At 40.2% G+C, this 19,015-nt stretch overlaps 1 protein-coding gene across 1 annotated transcript in view; it reads right to left on the bottom strand.

The window, feature by feature from the left end:
* MTREX (Mtr4 exosome RNA helicase) overlaps positions 1 to 18,177 on the bottom strand; it is a 39,792-nt gene extending 21,615 nt beyond the window's left edge. The window contains exons 1-15 of the mRNA XM_082241837.1: positions 18,007 to 18,177; positions 16,851 to 16,988; positions 15,464 to 15,530; positions 14,210 to 14,272; positions 12,998 to 13,110; positions 11,862 to 12,036; positions 10,335 to 10,425; positions 10,112 to 10,236; positions 9,574 to 9,672; positions 7,460 to 7,562; positions 7,207 to 7,338; positions 6,088 to 6,167; positions 5,429 to 5,539; positions 4,589 to 4,690; positions 3,669 to 3,794 (exon numbers count right to left, since the gene is read on the bottom strand). Coding sequence (XP_082097963.1) covers positions 3,669 to 3,794; positions 4,589 to 4,690; positions 5,429 to 5,539; positions 6,088 to 6,167; positions 7,207 to 7,338; positions 7,460 to 7,562; positions 9,574 to 9,672; positions 10,112 to 10,236; positions 10,335 to 10,425; positions 11,862 to 12,036; positions 12,998 to 13,110; positions 14,210 to 14,272; positions 15,464 to 15,530; positions 16,851 to 16,988; positions 18,007 to 18,134 — 1,653 coding nt within the window. The 5' untranslated portion in view covers positions 18,135 to 18,177. The remainder of the gene's footprint in view (positions 1 to 3,668; positions 3,795 to 4,588; positions 4,691 to 5,428; positions 5,540 to 6,087; positions 6,168 to 7,206; positions 7,339 to 7,459; positions 7,563 to 9,573; positions 9,673 to 10,111; positions 10,237 to 10,334; positions 10,426 to 11,861; positions 12,037 to 12,997; positions 13,111 to 14,209; positions 14,273 to 15,463; positions 15,531 to 16,850; positions 16,989 to 18,006) is intronic.
* Positions 18,178 to 19,015: the final 838 nt, after the last annotated feature.

Genomic DNA, 19,015 nt, shown 5'->3' with positions numbered 1-19,015 from the left:
CCATCCAGATCTCACAATGGCCAGATAGATGCCTGTGGCAAACCTGCAACCAGGGTCCAAACACAAGAGCACTCTCCCCTTCTGTGGCTTCCAGCAACTAGCATTCAAAAGTGTACTGCCTCTGAGTGGGAAGGCAGAGCTTCTGACATGGAGGCAGAGAGGTTATTGCCCCCTCTCCACTCACCACATGACTGACCTGAGGAGCAGACCATTTGCTTTGTCCTCATCATGATGCTGGGCAATGGTCGAAACCTCTGCACCCTGAAAATCACCCACTCCAAACAGACACAACCCTAGCATCTGATGAGCAGGAAGAGAGTAATGAGAAGTGCTTGGATACAGGGAAGATACTGAAGAAACCCCAGGAAACCAGATGCTGGCATAGCCACCCCTCAAGTTCCCTGGCACCACTGCTCACATGTGCTGCGTTCCAGACATTTCCTCCCACTGCAGCCACCTTCTCTATAAGACTTGGAGCCAACATGTGCTTCATCCGCCTCCCAGCCCTAATCCTCAATGTGGAAGAGGACATAAGGACATGTGTGCACTTAAGCAGGCCTACTCAGACATAAGTTCTCGGGGCACAGTGTTGTCACTATTCTGAAGCCCAGAACTGCATTTATTACCCACCCTTCCTCTTTTACTTCCAAACTCTTACAGGAACGGCTGGTTATCACCACTACAACACCTAACTGCAGTTTGTGTGAAAGAGAAGGCAGATGCAACCTCTTTCAGTGAAGTTTCCCAGAAGCTGCAAATGGTAGCAGCTCTAGTAATGCTGGTTATAGCACCTCAGCCAATTCCACTGCGATTGGCAAAATGAGGGTTGGGGGGTTGGCAGATCCAGCCCACCCTTTGCCACCACTGTTCTAGAAGCACTGAATAACTTGCTGTCACTTCTTCTGCCTGAGGTGAACAACACTGCCTGATGTGTTTCTTTAGGAGCAACACTGATTGCAAATAATTGCAAAAATTTGGTAACAAAAACAACCTATAAGATACCATTGTCAGAAAGCATGTAATTCTACTAGATAGAGGAACTACATACAGATTTAAGGACGTGATACTGTAGTTTCCTGAAATGCAAGTCCGTGATATGCTGCCTAGTAGATTTAAGCCTAATGTAAAAATAAGCCTGCCTGGAACAAACGTTTAAAAATGGGTTTGAATTGAAATTATTCTAGCTGCTGTGCTCTGAGTAGCAAAGCATTGAACATACTGACTGCTGCTGCTGCTGAACTGCCCTGGCTATTCATCCATGCCAGGCTCTGGGCTGGCAGGTCACATCCCTTGGCAAACTGAGGTCAGTTAAGTTTTCAAAGCCTGCCCACACATGGAGATGCTTGGAAACATATGCGAATGAGCTTGATGCAAAACCAGACAAGCCTGCAATTAAGTCTGTGTGTTCAGCTGATGTTTACACATGGGCTCTACACAGCTGGACAGATTCCACTGACAGCAGCTTGAAGGTTTGTGTCTCTGTCTTGTCATAAACACAGAGATCAGGAGACGATTTCCAACAAGAGATTAGCTTTGGGGGTCGACTGTAAAATATAGGCTCCTCCAGGAAGAAATAATATGAAAGAAAACTGCATGGGAATGAATACAACAGAGCAGCAGGGGTGGCTAACCTGTGGACCTCCTGGTGATGTGGGACTCCCAACTCCCTCCAGCCACTGCCAGAATAGCCAATAGCAAGGGCGGTGAGATATGTAGTTTCGCAACTGGTTAGTAACCCTGTGTTTGAGAGGTGCTTTCGTCATGAAGTATCCACAGCATTCTTCACAAGGGCAGCCAGTTATTTAAGAGGGAGCATCTGGCAGACCGAAGCGTGGGAAGTGCCACTAGCTGTGAGCCAAAGAGGTCACAGAATCATGTTCAACTCCCACAGGTTTCAACAGATTAAAAAGACATATGTTCAGGATTCCAGCCTAGGTAAATTATATTTCCAAATGAATTGTCATTTTATAAAACTAAGCTGCTACAAATGAAAAGCCTGCAAAAAAAACCCCAATCATGGGAAGGTTTACCAATTACTGCATGGAGTCAAGGCAGTGCACAGACATCTGCATGTGTACTAGAGCTCTTCAGGACTGCTCTTCTTACTTGTGTCCCCTGAAAAATCACTCCTCAAGCTTAGGGGGGACTTTTGGGAGAACTGTTCTGAGGCACGAGGCACCATGACCTTCTGAAAAGCAGGATCTCCCACCCTTCATGGAAACACTTTGCAGGCAGGCAGGCAGGCACGGGCCTCTTGGGATCCCAGTCTATAAAATGAGCAATTTAGAGAACCAGGCTTTCTTTCATTTTGCCAAACTTCTTAGGACTCAAACCTGCATTGCAAATTAAGCTTTCCAGCTGAACTTTCTTGAAAGAGTCTGTTAATTGAATGGAAGTAAGATAATACTGCTCTGTTTTCCCCAATCTGGAATACATTAGCCACATGGTATGGTAAGATTAACCATAAAAGTTTGTTGTACTATAGGATAAAGTATTGGCCCTTAATACAGTTTGCTATCTAAACCAGCATACACATACAACTTGCTCAATTTTACTTAATGTACCATATTTTTCCGTCTATAAGATGCCCCCATGCATAAGACGCCCCCTATTTTGGGGGCTCCGGTTTAAGAATATGGGGGGGAGATGGCCCCCATGTATAATATGCCCCCCAATATTGGACATTATTTTTAAGGGAAAAAACCTAGTCTTATAAATGGAAAAATATGGTAGTTTAAATTTGGAATTGCCCCCATAACCACACCCTTCTGTGCTCACTGTCACGAAGCCTTTAGAAGCAATGCACCTCATGGATTCCAAGGACAGGGGAAATGCCATTTTCTGACAGTTTCCCACTACAACAATAGTTCCAAATAGTGGTTCAAATCTGTTAGTTATTTTAAGCATGAGCACTACAGAGATTAATAGAACAGTATTACTGGCATCTTCCAATGAAAGCAACTAGAGTATACAAGGTGCTCATTTTCTGCCCTACAAGGAAGCACAAAATGCTGCAATTAACATGGGTTTGCCACCAAAGATGGCAGGCCAGTGTAAAGTTCCTCCTCCTTCATAACACGAAGTGCAGATTATTCCATTTCCCAGCACCTTACTATGAATTTCCTCACATCACACTTGCTGCCGCTGGTGTAGAAATACAGTGGACAAAGGGTCAGTTGTATTACAGATGTGGAACTGCAATGTGTACTGAGGTAACTGGGAAACTAACATTCTCTTTTGCGCAATGCATTCTCCGCCCTAGGGAGAACGTTAAAAACCCAAAACCAAACACTCACCACATTATGCACAAAATGGGCCACATCACTCTACTCTGAATTCACTCTTATCTATAGCAAGAAGTTACTAAACACCTGCTTTGTTATCAAATCTGGAACCCTCCGGTTATGAAAAACCGAAGTCTAATGCCAGCTTCTGATTCACATAAAGATTACAGGTTAAGATCTGTACTTCAGTTGAATGGAGGATGGGGGACCAATGCAAAAACCAACCAACAGCATAACCTTGCACAACTATTATCCTAAATGAAATACAGGATTAATATATCACTACAGTAACTACTGTTGGAGGAAAGTTAAAATTAAAGAGCAGTATTTCACATTATGCTCTTTATACACCTTTAGCAATATTCTTGTCAGAGATCAAGATACCTTAAGAAGTTGTTTTCCAATTGTTGGGCTCATCTTTTCATCCACCATCAGAATAACTATTCCCCTATCATCCATGCCTCGACGTCCAGCACGACCAGACATCTGAATATATTCACCTGAGGTGATCTGAAAGAATAACAGAATTAGACAAATAGGCATATGTGCAAAAAGAAGTCAAGGCTCTCAGTCCAAATGGGAGGGAAGCTACATGAGGGATGAGGCAGGAGGAGGGGATACAAAGGCTGAGTAAGAAGCTATATTTTTAAAGCATGTTTTACATACAGGAAGTGACTGCGCCAACAGTATTTCAGTATTCCAAAAGTAAGGTTACTAACAGAGAGAAGGGAGAAAACAACAGAAAACTGAAGCAGCAGTCTTAAGGTTTGTGAAGTAACAAAGAACTGGTGAAACAAAGCGTGTGTATAAAAAAATAAACGGAAGGCAAAATCCAAGCAACAACATAAATGTTTGGAGACAATGCCTTTAGAATCAGCAACAAAGGAAACCCTAAAATTAAGCTCAGCATGCTAATGGTTGCTTTCTGTACTCAGACTGATGGGTCATAAACTTAAGTGACTTCAACTACAGTGGTACCTCGCAAGACGAATGCCTCGCAAGACGAAAAACGCGCAAGACGAAAGAGTTTTCCGTTTTTTGAGTTTTTTGAATTTCCCTATGGGCTTGCTTTGCAAGACGAAACGTCTTGAGAGTTCTTGCAAGTTTGTTTCCTTTTTCTTAAAGCCCCTAAGCCGCTAATAGCCGCTAAGCCGTTAATAGCTGCTAAGCCGCTAATAGCCGTGCTTCGCAAGACGAAAAAACCGCAAGACAAAGAGACTCGCGGAATGGATTAATTTCGTCTTGCGAGGCACCACTGTATGTGTTGCAGCATCTTGCTTATCCAGAATGTTGTATCTGCTTACCCATCGGAAATCCTTCCCATCAAACTTTCGGGCACTTGTGAACAGCACTGTTCTTGCCGGCATGTTTATTCCCATAGCAAAAGTCTCAGTTGCAAATAAGGCCTACGGAAGCAAAGCAATGAATAAGAACAAAGTAACTCTGTTTTGGAACATGAGATGAAGAAGACTGAACTAAATTTCCCTGCATTTGGATGGTCTATAACCCAAATTCAGAATAAAGCTAGGCAACTGAAGTTTCAGGGGCACCTGGCTACCAGATGCTTACTACCTGACCAATGTACTACCTCTGATCCCAAGGATATATCTTTATTTGCCATGCGCTTCTGTATCAGAACAGTAACAGGCAGTGAGCTCTTTAAGCTATTCTGTAGCATGGGCAACAAAGAAAGAGAGAGGTGTCTGTTAGTGAGCAGCTGGCTTGAATGTGAGAAAGTTGCAAAAATTAAGTGAAAGGATCTGTCAAAATTCTCTTGCTCTTCACGTCAAGGAGGAAGTTGTAGAAAAACACTTGATTCTTACAGTGTTCGTCAGCAAGAATGTTCCTCCAGCTCTCGCTCAACTCACGCCTTTGGCCCCTTTGCAATATTTGTTGCTGAGTAGGACCTTACAATATTGCACATTAGTTCAGTTCAGAGATAAATGCCCTGTCCATAAGACTGAATGACAAAACCCAGCAATTAACAGCTATAAAGCTTCTAAAAAGCAATTTATGAAGGAATTTGCTGTGGTTTTTAATTTATAATCTGGTGTTTCATGGTCCATTCTGTGGTGACAAAGATCCAATGTGTAAGGACACTCATAAGTGAAGGGAATTACCAATACATGCCTAATAGTACATACCTTGATCAATCCTTCAGAGAAAAGTATTTCTATGGTTTCCTTTAGAATAGGAAGCAACCCCCCATGGTGGATTCCAATGCCTCGCTTCAAAAGTGGAAGAACATGCTCAACCTGAGAACAAATATGGATCACATATTTCACTCGCAAAAGAAGGGATCAAGATTTACAGAGATTTATCAGGCTTGTAAGTAGTCACTTGCCTAACTGCTTGTTGTAAGTAAGTATTTTCTCCAGGCTAACCGAAAGAAGGATTTACAAAGACTGTCTTTTTTTTTTTTTAGTCCACAGGTCACTAATTTAGGCATGTGTGGCTACATGAAATTCAATTTCAGTGAGCTAATGTATTCATGGATTTCCTTGTAAGTCTAAAAGAGAGCAATCTAAGAGTCAACTCTTACATCCGTTGAACACATCATCAGAACTTTGCTTTTCAAAGCAACATAGTTTTGTCTACATTGCCTAGGATTACAGTTAGGCCATTCAACATGATAGAGAGCTTTATTTTTCTAAACTCATTTATGTATGCTAAGATGGAAACAGATGTTGGACATTACTTTTTGGTGGCCATGTAGCATAAACTCACTTTAACGTCCCACTTTCAAAATGCACAATAATGGTCTGAGAATTCTGAACAGTCTTAATTATCCTTAAGCACTCACTTGAGGAAGTTTTTTGTCTTCATCAGACAAACAGTCAATTGCATTATTAAACACTTCTTCAACCATCCTTTTTTCTTCATCTGAAAAAAGGAAAAATTTCTGCATAAATATTTTTGTTCTATATATAAAAAAATCATGCTTGTAACCCAAAGGATATAAAAGTACCATCAAAAAGCCCACTAAAAAAAGGTCCTATGTACAAAATAACTTGACTCATAAATAGTAATGGGGATGTGGGATAAATTGGTAAGATGTTTCTCTTGCCATGTTACACAGCTCAGAGGCCTCTCTGGGTTCTTTAAAGAACCCTCAACACCACACCCATTATAGAATTGTAAATACAGGCAACATAAATAAGTCAGATTCTGGCACTTTTAATAAATTTATATAAGAATTCATTAAATGTTAATTATACGTAACAAGAACATACAAAAATTCTGGGATCGACCATTTTTTTTCATCTGTCAAACAATGAAATGTTGGAGAAATCATTAAAGAATTGGCAGATTATTTTTCTCTTCTGCAGTCCAGAGTTTGGTGACAAAAGAGCTCTCCTGGGAGCATGACACATATAACATACTGTGGAAAAAGGGCTCAGCAGGAGTGTGCTCTCGCAATGCTCCAAGCACACAAAGAGATTCAAACTGTAATTAGTTTATTTAAATAAAATTTTACGAGTAACGTGCATAAATTAAAAAGACAATTTTATTTTGCAAACTGTACTACTGTGAAAACAGACACAGAGTTCTTGCACGTTGCATGCCAAAATCCACAGTAACATGATCCAAACTCTGTGAGTCAAGGGGAATAGTTTCTGTCTTAAACAGCAGTTCCATATTCTACAAAGCAAACTGCTTTCGAATCAGAGGAAGTCTCAAAAGCCATGTTTTTTTTTTAAAAAAAGAGTTAGCATACTTGAGACTAAGTGTTGTGTCCAACTAAGTTATACTCAGAAGAGACCTACTGAAATGAATGAACCGATGTTTATAATAGACATTCATTTTAATGAGTCCATTCTAAGAGGAATTTAGTTGAATACAACCATAAGCAGCTTAGATCTTGGTCGTTGTTAAGTAAACCATCTATTAGAAGTATATGCAGGAAGAAGTTAGTACACACCTGTATTGAAGTCCAGTTTTGTCATTTGAAGAGCATATGCTTCACAATCTTTCTTACTGAAACTGAATATAATTACTGGTTGAAAGTTTCTTTCCATTATCATCTTTACAATCTTAAAAACATTTGACGGACCTACGAAGACAGCACAGTCAGAAATAAGTATAAATGTTGTGGAAGGATAGGAGGCAGAATATATTAATTTTCACTGCTGTTTATCTCACAACACATTTTACACTGAAATGTTTATACCCACCTTTTGTTCCTCCTTTTCTACCTTTTTGGTCCCCTTTAGCTAAGTCACCTGCATCTCGAAGGACTTGCATGGCCGTGTTAAAATTATCTTCTCTAAAATCACCCTGGGGGAGGGAAAGTGAACTTTATTGACATGTAAACACTACCATCCAAATGCAAGAGAGGTGTCACCAGGTTCATAGAAATCCCAAGGTTTGCAGAAGTACAAAAAAAACCCCACCTCAGAAAAAAGCCCACGGACAGGGGAACAACATAAAAAAGCCCATTGAGCACTGAGCATGTGCAGTAGCCACCGTATCCCAAGAGGCTGTTGGAAGAGAAAGGTGGAAATCCTCATCCCACAGAAACTAGAAAACCCTGTATTTTAAAAATCACAGCATAACTTACACAACAGCACAGCTCCCTAGAGCAGTGTTCCCCAACCTGTGAGTTATTAACTGCAAGCAGGATTCAGGCTTTATAAGGAAATCCAACATAATGACTGCTTTTAGTCCTTAATGTCCTTAAATGTCATGATGATACAACTTGGTTTTGATGGCACATTATAATGTGCTGTTGATGCTTGTAAAGTTGCTCTCTGGCAACACATCCAGTGACAGTTCACTGTGCGAGGGCCTTGTGGCAAACCGAGTTAGTTAATAGCTTAATCAAGGATGATTTGAAGTTTGTTTAGTCAAAATTTGTCCAATGCTTTTCTGCGGAGAAGCTTGAGTGGGTGTGAAACCCATTTGCAACTGATGTTACAAAGTGGTCTTTATAAAAAGAACAACTCATTGAGCTGTCATGTGATAGGACCCTCAATTAATTTTTTTTAGATGTGAGGTTATAAATAATACTGAGCCATCAGGCTGGGTTTCCCCAGCCACTCTGAGCAGCTGAATTATCTGAATTTTGGCTTCATGTTAACAAAACTACTGAATACCCTGATCTTGCTGATGGAGCAACACCTGTGATGCTGCCATTTGGTAGTGCATATCTTTGCAAAGCAGGGTTTCCAGCAATGACTACTATGAGGATGAAATACAGTAGCAGGCTATGTGTTAATAATGATCTGAGGCTCTGTCTGACAATCATCTAACCCCATATTGACCTACTCATTGGCAAAATGCAAGCTCAGCCATGCTACTCATGCATGCCAAAATAGCCCATTCAGTTTGTTATAACGAACGCTGTTTGTGAAACTCTTACGTTTTTGGAATAAAATCTTAATAGCTGATGCAATCAATGATTGGTGTTCCTACATTCCCATAAAAACTGCGATTGACTTTGCAAGTACTATCATCTTTCAACAAAATTCCACATTAATATGGGTGCTAAGTAAAGTTTTGCTTGTGTTACTCAAGTAATGGTTATAAAATAGGCAAGCTTGTCATTAAAATACATGAAACTGATGGTTGTCGAAGACCCTAGCTCGAAAATTCATGTGACTATAAATCAATGGGGAACTATTCCAAGTAAATTTGGACTTGTGGTCACCATACTGAAAAGGTTCAGAACTGTTGCCCTCGAGACCCAGGGCAGTTACAATGAAAATGTATCATACACGCAAGAGGCTGAAACACTATCATTTTATGTAAACAACAACAACAAAAAACCCTTAACAAAGAATTAAGCCTTAATAAGAAAATATGATCTAATATTAAAGGAGCCCCACACTGTAGGATTATTTGATACAAAAAATACCAAACTAAACCAAAGACTCTTGCTATATCTTAATAGAGGAAGTCCTTTTCCTAGCGCTGATCCCTACTAACCAGGCAGAAGAGGGAGTTATTAGCAAGCCTGGAGGAATCTCAAGATTTCCAAACACAAAAATATTTTCAGCTTTCTGTTCTTCTATGCTGCGTGGCAAATCATTTTGGAAACTAGGAGGGGTACTCAAAAGCAGACTTTGCTATGACACAAGATTTATGTGCCATAGATGCACATATGGCACAAGCTTATGCTTATGGATCAGTAGCTGCTGTTCAATTTAAAAAGTATCAAATATCGTAGTGGGCTTTCACAAACCCTTGGATGTGCCTACTGGCCCTTATTCTTCACCCCACATCTTTCATTTTTGCATTTTACATTACAAGTACAGGCATCACCAAAATCAATCAAACAATTCCTTACATTTTCATCAACTACAAGATGGAGTCCATCTCCCCCTGCTGGGAAGATATAATGTTGCAGCGGAGTGGGTCGATAATCTGTGTAAATCACATGACAAGGCTGGAAGAGAGAAACCCATTATTTACAAAATTTATAGCGCCTTTATAAGCAGTACACAGTGTATTTGACATGTTCAACTTCTATATTACAACCAGCTGAGCTAGGTTATCAATACAGGCTTCTCAACAAGATGAATGACTCCCTTCCTGTGAAGGCAAGCTCAGTCACAGGATCTGCCCATTACTTGAAGTTAGGGACAATTCCTGGTTCAGACATTACGTAAAAGTGAAATAAAAGGCTTCTGAACTCCTCCAAGGGGGCAGGGGGTGATGAATGCAAGCCAGGAGAAGGTTGGGCTCATTCACATAGCCCAAACCACAGTTTAACATCCAAACGAAGTCACTGAATTAACTAGAAACTTCTGAGGCATCATTCTCTAGAAATCACTGCCTTCTAATGCAGTATAATTCCAAAAGTTATTTCACATATAGAACTTTACCTGTTTGTGAAGATGGCATATCCATTCAGCAAACTGGCGTGCATTTGGAATAGTGGCAGAAAGGAACACATAGTGAACGTTGTCTGGGAGTAAAATGATGGTTTCCTCCCATACCACACCACGCTCTAGAAACAGGAAACCCACAGGAAACGTTATAAGACACATTATTTCCATCTGATTTCTGCATGCATGAATCCATACACAATTAGCAAAAATGCAATACCTGAATCCCTCATGTAATGAATTTCATCAAATATAACCCAAGCAACTTCACGCATGACCTCAGAACCTCTGTAAAGCATACTTCTCAAAATCTAAAAAGAAAAAGAAATTTCAATTAGGAAAGAAGACTGTGACATGGCCACTGCCATAATTCACCTTCAGCCCACAGAACAATGCATTACAAACAGGAATAAATACATTGGCCAAAATCTAAGCCCTATTTACAAATAACACTGTGATGCAAGATTTCTTTAAGGCCCAGGCTCTAAAGTGAAATTTCATGAATCCTTTACTTATAAAGGATTGCAACTGCTGTGAGTGCTGGAAGGAAGCCTGCTCCCTCCTGCAAGTCCCATTTCCACCTGGCCTAGGAGGCGGGGCCCAGACTCACAGCCACTGGGACACTGCTGGAACAACTCTTGGGTTGGGGCAACCAGCTAAAAAGGTTTAAAATGTTTTAAATGGTTCTAATTTTGGCTCCTATGTTTTGTTTTTGTCAGGTTGGGGTTGATTAAATGTTTAGTTGGGGCTGACGGTTATTTTAAGTTGGGTATAACTGTAAACTGTTATTATTATTATCATTACCATCGACTTTTATTGCGCTAGCCATAGGCCATGGCATCATTCAGAAAAATAACAAAAGGAAAAACAGCAATAACCATGAAAATCATCAGGCACCACACATACAGTATACACCACGGTCACAACTACTAAGATTCTTTGTTGCATGAAATAGAATAGCAGAAGATTCTCTAGTAAAATGTGCCAAATTAAATATCCAAATCCCTTTTGCAGTTGACTGCTATTTTATCTAGTTCTTTCCTCCTGATCTTCTTAGCTGCCAACACATAGAGTGCTGCTTTACAAGTTACAAAGTCATCAGTATTGCTCAGCAGCCAATTCACCCTTTCCACCCTATTCAAGTGAGTTCCATTCGGAAACAGGGGTTTTATGAATCAGTCTTTTGGGTCTATATATAATAGGCACTGCAATAAATAGTGGCACAAGTACTCCACACAGGGTTGCCCATACAGACAAAGTCTCTCTTCATAATGTATTTAATTTTTATTAATTAAATTTTTATTATTATTGTTGTAATTATTATTATTGGTTTCTACTGATTTGTCACTTGTATAGGATATTCTCTTTTTTATGTTTTGTTGTCGAACATTTTGGGAGTCATGGATTACGTTCGAGAACCAAGGTTCCGCTGTATAATAAAAAAATTGTTGCTATATGGGAACTATATGGGAGTACAGACAAGGAAAGGTGCAATGACAGAGGGAAGTTAAAATGGTTCAGCATAGTATATTGACTTTTCATAGTTATTTTTGCTATAGACAACTATTTGTTTTATCCTCAATAACACAAATTGGGTATTGCACACTGTAATCCTAAACGCACTTACTAAAGGGTAAGCCCCATTGAACACAGTGGGACTGACTTCTTCGTAAACATAAATATGAGCCACCAACACTCCAGCAGAGAAAACCAGTGTCAGGACAGGGTAACTCCTAGACAAACTTACCTCCGTTGTCATTACAAGACAAGATGCTGTCGGATTGATGGTGACATCCCCTGTCATCAGACCAACATCTTGAAATTCTTCATACATCTCACGATATTTTTGGTTACTGAGAGCTTTGATGGGACTAGTAAATATCACACGCTGTTTTTCCCTTAAAGCTAAAGCGATGGCATACCTGCAGGGCATATGCGATTGAGCATTCATTAAAAGCAAAGATACTTCAAAACACTTTTCATTGCTATTGGATCTATCAATAGATTTGTAAAGGAGACACATTTAGAAACAAGCTACAGGCTGAAAACCAATAAATCAAATAGTAGTCCAGTCAATGTAAAACAGGAGAATGGATGAGAAAATCTCAAGCATTCAAATTCCATACTCTGCCCCAAACACTTAACAGCCTAAGAACTGCAGATCTATAAAAATAAACAAGAGACACAAAGGATCAGATCCAGACTTTACCATCAGTGAACAGAAAGTTGTCTTCTGTCCACAGAAAGCTTTTGACCCAGTAGAGGGATCCTGCTGGTGCCGATGGGGAATTCTGTGATTCCCCCTCCCTCTACAACCTCCAATGCCACCCCCAGCCCTCCAAAACAGTGTGGGAGGTGATACTAGGGACTGGCAAAAATCACTTTCCCCTTCCTTCTACTGGCAGCCTTCCAAGAAAAAATCTTTTGGAAAACCGAATTAAGCTTTTCCAAGTGGTACAGCAAAACTAGTCATGCCAATAAACAGTCAAGACACTGCCAACACCTAACCTCTCTAGACTCTCCCCTACATCCTGATTCTCCCACACCTATTCATGTAGAGCAACCTTTCTCAACCTCTGGGTCCTCAAATGTTGTTGGACTACAACTCCCATCACCTCTAGCTAGCAAGGCCAGAGCTCAGGGATGATGGGAGTTGTAGTCCAACAACATCTGGGGACCCACAGGTTGAGAACCGCTGAAATGCAACTGCCAACACCGTGAGCAACAAAACTGGAGAGGTGATATACATATTTAAAAAGCAGTCCAAGATCACCTGGTTATCTGCAAGTGATTTTTTACTTTCCACCACTGAGTATTTTGGGATAACTTACAATAAGCCCCCCCCCCGGCATTTATTTTTAAATTCATCTCAGAATTACTTACTCTGCACACACTGTTTTCCCTGCTGATGTATGAGCAGACACCAGCACCGACTGATTGTTATCCACACACAGAATAGCTTCTCTTTGAAAAGCATCAAGAATGAATGGATATTCCTGGGGGGATAAAATGAACACATATACCTTAATTTTTGTCAAGTATCTTCGCAGAATGTAACTTTGTATTAAAATTTTAGAACAACTGATCATAAATCACTCCAATGTTTCTCCTGAATTCATTATAGAGTGGAGCCTTATTTTTATTATTATTAGAAAAGGCTTTTCACGTATGTACTTCAAACCCCGAAACATAGGAAACTGCACTCCTGATACTAATCCCCACAAGCTGGCACATTTCTGCAAGCTGTCTTGACATTATAAACACTGTACATCTCTTGGGATACTGAAATGAATGCAACTGCTAAACTATGGAAACTGATATCCCCATGTATGATGGAAATTACACTTAAAAGACCACTGTGAAGAGAGCTTTGTCATCTTGCTTGTCTACATGGAATTTATGACTAGCTCAAATTGAAAAATAGAGCACTTTTGATAAACACATTATCACTGCCTAAAAACCACCATCCTAAGACTGTTGTCTGCTAACCTTCTTCTAAGAAGCTGCATTAATAGATTTTGCTATACTTTGTGTTAATGAAGAACCACACAACAAGAATGTGAATAAAAACCTTCACCCAACCCATAAGCAAAAGAAATACCCCAATGCTAGAATGAGCTTGAGTCCCAGCTAATAATATTATTGCTATTCTAATTCCAATGTTAAACTGAGCTTTCCAACCAATTTTAACAAAAAGGCTGGTCAAGTGAAAAGTCATAGGAAGCTGCCTTATACTGAGTAAGACCACTGGCCAATCTAGCTCCATACTGTCTACTCTGACTGGCAGCAGCTCTCCAGGGTTTCTTAGCCCTATTTGCAGATGCCAGAGATTGAAACAAGGACCTTTACAAAGAACTCTGGATAATGCTTTTGTCCAAAGTGCCTTGAGCAAACAGAGTGATTCATTGCATCATCTTTCTGCAACACTCAAAGAGTATCAAACCAAATATATGTTTAAGGCCACACAAGTAATCCCCACAGGATATCTGGGGTGCAGTCATGTTATTAAATGTTAACCTGCTTGAACTACTTATATACCCAGCAGTTCCAGCCAGATATCCCTCCTGCATGTGCTGTAACATTCAAAACACAAACCTTTGCAGCTTTTCCAGTTCTTGGCTTCAGGGCTATAAAATCTTCGTCTGCAGGAAGAGCAACCTAAAGAAAAAATGTTTTAAATATTTACATTAGTAGATGAAATTGATTAACTTCCTGCACATTTGCAGCTACCTTTCAAACCTGTACTCCTCTCCCACCACTGATCTTCTAAGACATTTTACAATTAGCAGAAAAAGCAAAGAATTGAATGAAGACACTGCTAAAACATTGCTCAGAAAGTATGTTAGATTCTCCCTCAGTAACAAAGCTCCCAATGCCTTTGTATCCAACAAAGTGGTTTAGTGCAATGAGAACTCCTCTCCAACTTCTCTCCCCCACACCCCTCCCAAACAGAATAGAGAAGCACAGGAAGAGAAGATGAAGTCCCAGTGTGCAGGTGTAAGTCCTTGTTCTAATGGGACAGCTTTGTTGCATACAACCCTTTATTTCAGAAGCAAACCTGTCTCAAACCATTTATTCATCAATAAATGCTACCACTAGCAATTGGCTCTATCCAATGCTAGTGCAATACCTCTTCTATTTAAAAAATAATAATTAACTTGTTATTTAACATCCTAGTTACTCCAGGTACATTTCAAATAAAAATGGTAACAATTATGATATTGTTTGAAGCTAAAATGTGACAACTGACTCTAATGGAGAGGCAGAGAAAAAACATTGAAATGTTGCATTTTTAGCCCTATGAACATTGTCCTGTCAATTGGGGTTTGACAGATTTGCTGCAGCAAATTAGAACGGTGAGATTTATGGGTGCATTTTTTAAAAAGGCAAGTGAGATAAAACTTTAAAACTTTGCCCATTTCCCCCCCTGTTTAACTATTAATATCTAAAACAGCCCCCAACATCAATTATATGTATATCAACTATTTACTTTCTGTTCTCCAGCATATTCTAGTTTAGCCAATAAAGGAAACAAGGACACAAATATATAGATGAAGACTGGGGGGTATGAAGACAAAGGGCAGCTCAATTGTTTTCATTTTCCGACACTTAACATCAAGGAGCACACATCACTGAGACAAAGATAGCCCTCATTGCAAAGGCGTCCAACTATATCCTCCTTTAATTTTCTCCAATGTACGTGAATGATTTGCAATACTTCATTTTAAAATGTAACATCAAAACATTACTAAAAGCAGAGTTTTTAAAGTATCTACTATAAGAGCCAGGAAATTCAAACAAGTAGTAGCATATACAACAAAATATAACAACCACCGACATTAAACTCACCTCATGTGTACAACCTTCAACAGTTTCAACTGCTTGTACCTTTATTTTTGGCATGAGGTCTGCCAAACTGAAAGGAAAAGTGCAAATTAATACTAGCAATCATTAACAAAATACCCCATACATTTATGAAGGTTGTTGGTTTAATTAATTATCATGATATCCCGACTAAGCACTATGAAAAAACAATGCTTGTCAGTCCCTTAGCTAGTACAATCATTATTACACATTTCCCACAATATGCCAATTCCAGAGCCAGCTTAAAAAACTGCAAGACAATTTGCTACTCATCTTGTCACCTGGGGCAAGTAATGAATGCCCCAGGCTCAAAGCACCATAAAAAACTGCTACACGCCTGCATGTTCTCTGCTGTTCCCTCCCCCACTATCATCATAGTAGTGTCCCAGTTATCTGCCCTAGCCTATTAAAGATGGGTAAACATTTGTTAATTATTCCAATGTACACCCTGACCCTCAAGCATTTTCTCGGAGAGGCTAATCACATAATGTTAAGAACATTTAAACTTAAACAGTAAATCTTTAAAAGCAGCAAGAATATCAAAATGTTCAGAATAAAGCAAACTAATCACCCTGGTCTTCAAGGAAACAACAGTACAGAGTCTTACTCACTTTCCCCTCATCTTTAAAGGACTGGGGTAACAGTCTATGATAGTTCAGGGAAGAGGAAAGCCAAGAAGAGAAGTGGGCAGAGGCCCATGCAATAATTATTCATAGGGCTAATGTTAGGAGACTGGAAATTTAGTTGTGGTAAAGACTGCACTATAAGTAGCCTGTCTGCTTTAGATCAGCCAGGACAGGAGAACTCCCTTCAAATATTTATTAATGCAATTGATTCATAATTAGGAGGCTACATCACATATTCATTTACTTAGTTCAAATTTATCAGAAAACAATTATACTTATTTGGCATTTAAGGGGGGAAATGATATGTTTGAGTATCAGCAACAAATACTAATTCATGAGTACCTAGCCAAAATATTAAACAGACAAAGACAAAAGAAGCCTCAACCAGAGAACTTGTGCCATCACAAGTTTGCAAGAAAGGTGATTATATAAATGCAAGAGATAAAAACTCAATTTGTTAGTCAATAAAACACAACAGAAAAAGTATATCCCAGCACTCAACAGAAGCAGTTTCAACTCCAAAGTCCTAAAATTCCAAGCTGTGTCTTTCCTTTAGGTTAAGCAAGAGGGCAAGTATTCATGGCACAAAGTTTTCAAACATGCTTTCCTTCATATGATTATTTATGGCAGAATAATGTGATATAAGCAAATGTTTACAAAACACTTATGAAAACTCAATTATGGTGCTTGTTGTAATCTTTGCTGGCCAGTTATCATGCAACCATTCAAGCCTCTAACATGCTTACCTGAGATCTTCTGTGGTGGTATCTTCCAACTTTTGCTTCTTTTCAAAAACTGGAATGTCTGTGCTATCGACCTCTGCATCTCGTTTAGTTTTTGTTGGAAATTTAGAGGATGCTGCAGATTTGCCATCTGATTGTTTCCTGAAATACAAATCAACAAAAAGGGTAATTGTTAGTAAACTCTCAAAATCTAAACAAAGCTCAACAGATTTCCAACAGGATATGAAATGTTACATCCCCATTTCTTTAAATGATGCTTCATGGTGAGATTCAGATACGAAGTTCTCTCTGTAATAACCACTGACTTTCGCAAATGGTAAAATTCATGTGGAAGGAAGGAAGCTGGCAGATGAGGCCATGACCTGGTGGAGTTTACATGCACTACTCACAGAACAAGCAGCAAAAACCCAGCATCTCCAAAGCTGGTTGGCTGTGGGCCCATCACTTATCTGACACTACTAGAGGCAACAGGGCCAGTTGCTGTTTTAAAAAAAAAATTAAAAAAAATGTTTTTCTATGTATACATCTTCTAACAATATTTCTCTAACAATTTGCCATATTTCCCTCCCTCCTCTCCTGGACTTCCCTCATACTCCCAGGGCCAGTTGTTATCATCACTAGCCTCTCCATCAGAAGGAAATGTCTCATCTGTTATCCCATAGTGAGGGGATTGCATAAACCTTTCAAATATGCACAGAATTCATTCAAAATTTGCTGTTATTTGCTGCAAGCAACACAATCTGAAATACTGTGGGGACAGAGAAGCTAACCCTGCAGGTGTCAACCTTCAAGTGAGGCTTCAGAGATTATTGTGGGGGAAAGGGAATGGCTTCCACATGTGGGAAGCTCCGCTGGCGCCATCATATATTCCCTCTATAACCAGGCCTGTGGCCTTTTAGAAATTTGTGGGATATTTTTAATGTATTTCTTCCCCCCGCCCCCCGGCTGTAATGTATGGATGTGGGGTTTGTTTCTAAGTCGCTTTGGGGTGATGTGTGGTGCTCCCAAAACTTTATCCAGTTTGCAAAGAAAGTTAGCGATCCCCTATCACGGAGACTTCGAGGGCGTCCAACCACCCGCGAAACTGCAGCCATCTCCATAGGGACGGTCGAACTTCGCCCTTCCGCCTCTCCTTCTCAAGCTCTCCCTGGATCCTCACCCGGCCTTGCCTACAGCAGCGGCAGCGGCAGTCGCCTCAGCTGCCCCCTTCGCCTTCTTCGAGCCGGAAGCGGCGGCAGGGTCTTCTTCGAACACGCTGAACAGCTCGTCCCCAAAGGCGTCCGCCATCTTTCCCACTCCCCGGCAAACACACGCGAGAGGCACTCCCGCCACGCACCGCGCGCAGGACGATAGTGTCGCGCGCCCTAGAGCGGCCTTTTAGGCTGAACTTCCGGCGGACTTTGAAAGAGGCCCCATGATCCTCAGAGATAAAAAAATTGAGGCACGCAGGGCCACTTGAAGGGAGCTGAGTTATTCTGTTACACCAAAAGCAACAAAAAGGGGTTTTTTTACGCCTTTTAATTTATACCTAAAGGGTATAAATAATAAAAGTTTTAATATTATTTTATTTGGCTACGTTTGCACACATTCTTATCTCTAGCTGAACTGTCACCGTCTGCCCTTCTTGCCTGGGGTTGCCTAAAGTATACCTTTAAAGCACATTTTAAACACAACCCATGAAAGAATTATGGGCACTGCAGCTGAGAAGCTGGGAACTGTATTAAGTGAAGGGTTGCTGAGAATTCTAGCTCTATGAGGAGCAAACAACAGTACGCAGATGCTTTTGAGCGAAAAAATGAGCTTCGAATATACCGTATGGTGTTGTTGCTCAGCCTTATTCATTTTCCTTGCACGCCTCTGTTAACACCACAACCACCTTTAAATCCAGTGGGGATAGGATCACAACTACTTTAGAATGTCTCCGTTTATTTCTACGAGCAGCTCTCCCATTCCGCCTCGCGGGACATTTAAAAATATTACAGTACTTCCATAGCTGTCAACCCTCCCTTTTTTTTGCGGGAAATTCCCTTATTCCAGCGCCGTTTCCCACTGCTTCCCGCTGCTATCCCGGATTGTTAGATACTGTATAATAATAATATAATAATAATTTATTATTTATACCCCGCCCATCTGGCTGGGTTTCCCCAGCCACTCTGGGCGGCTTCCAA

The sequence above is a fragment of the Podarcis vaucheri genome, assembly GCF_965113315.1.
Source record: "Podarcis vaucheri genome assembly, chromosome: 11".
NCBI classification, from domain to species: domain Eukaryota; kingdom Metazoa; phylum Chordata; class Lepidosauria; order Squamata; family Lacertidae; genus Podarcis; species Podarcis vaucheri.
The sequence above is the reverse complement of the archived record's forward strand: the minus strand, read 5'-3'. Positions and strand labels throughout refer to the sequence as shown.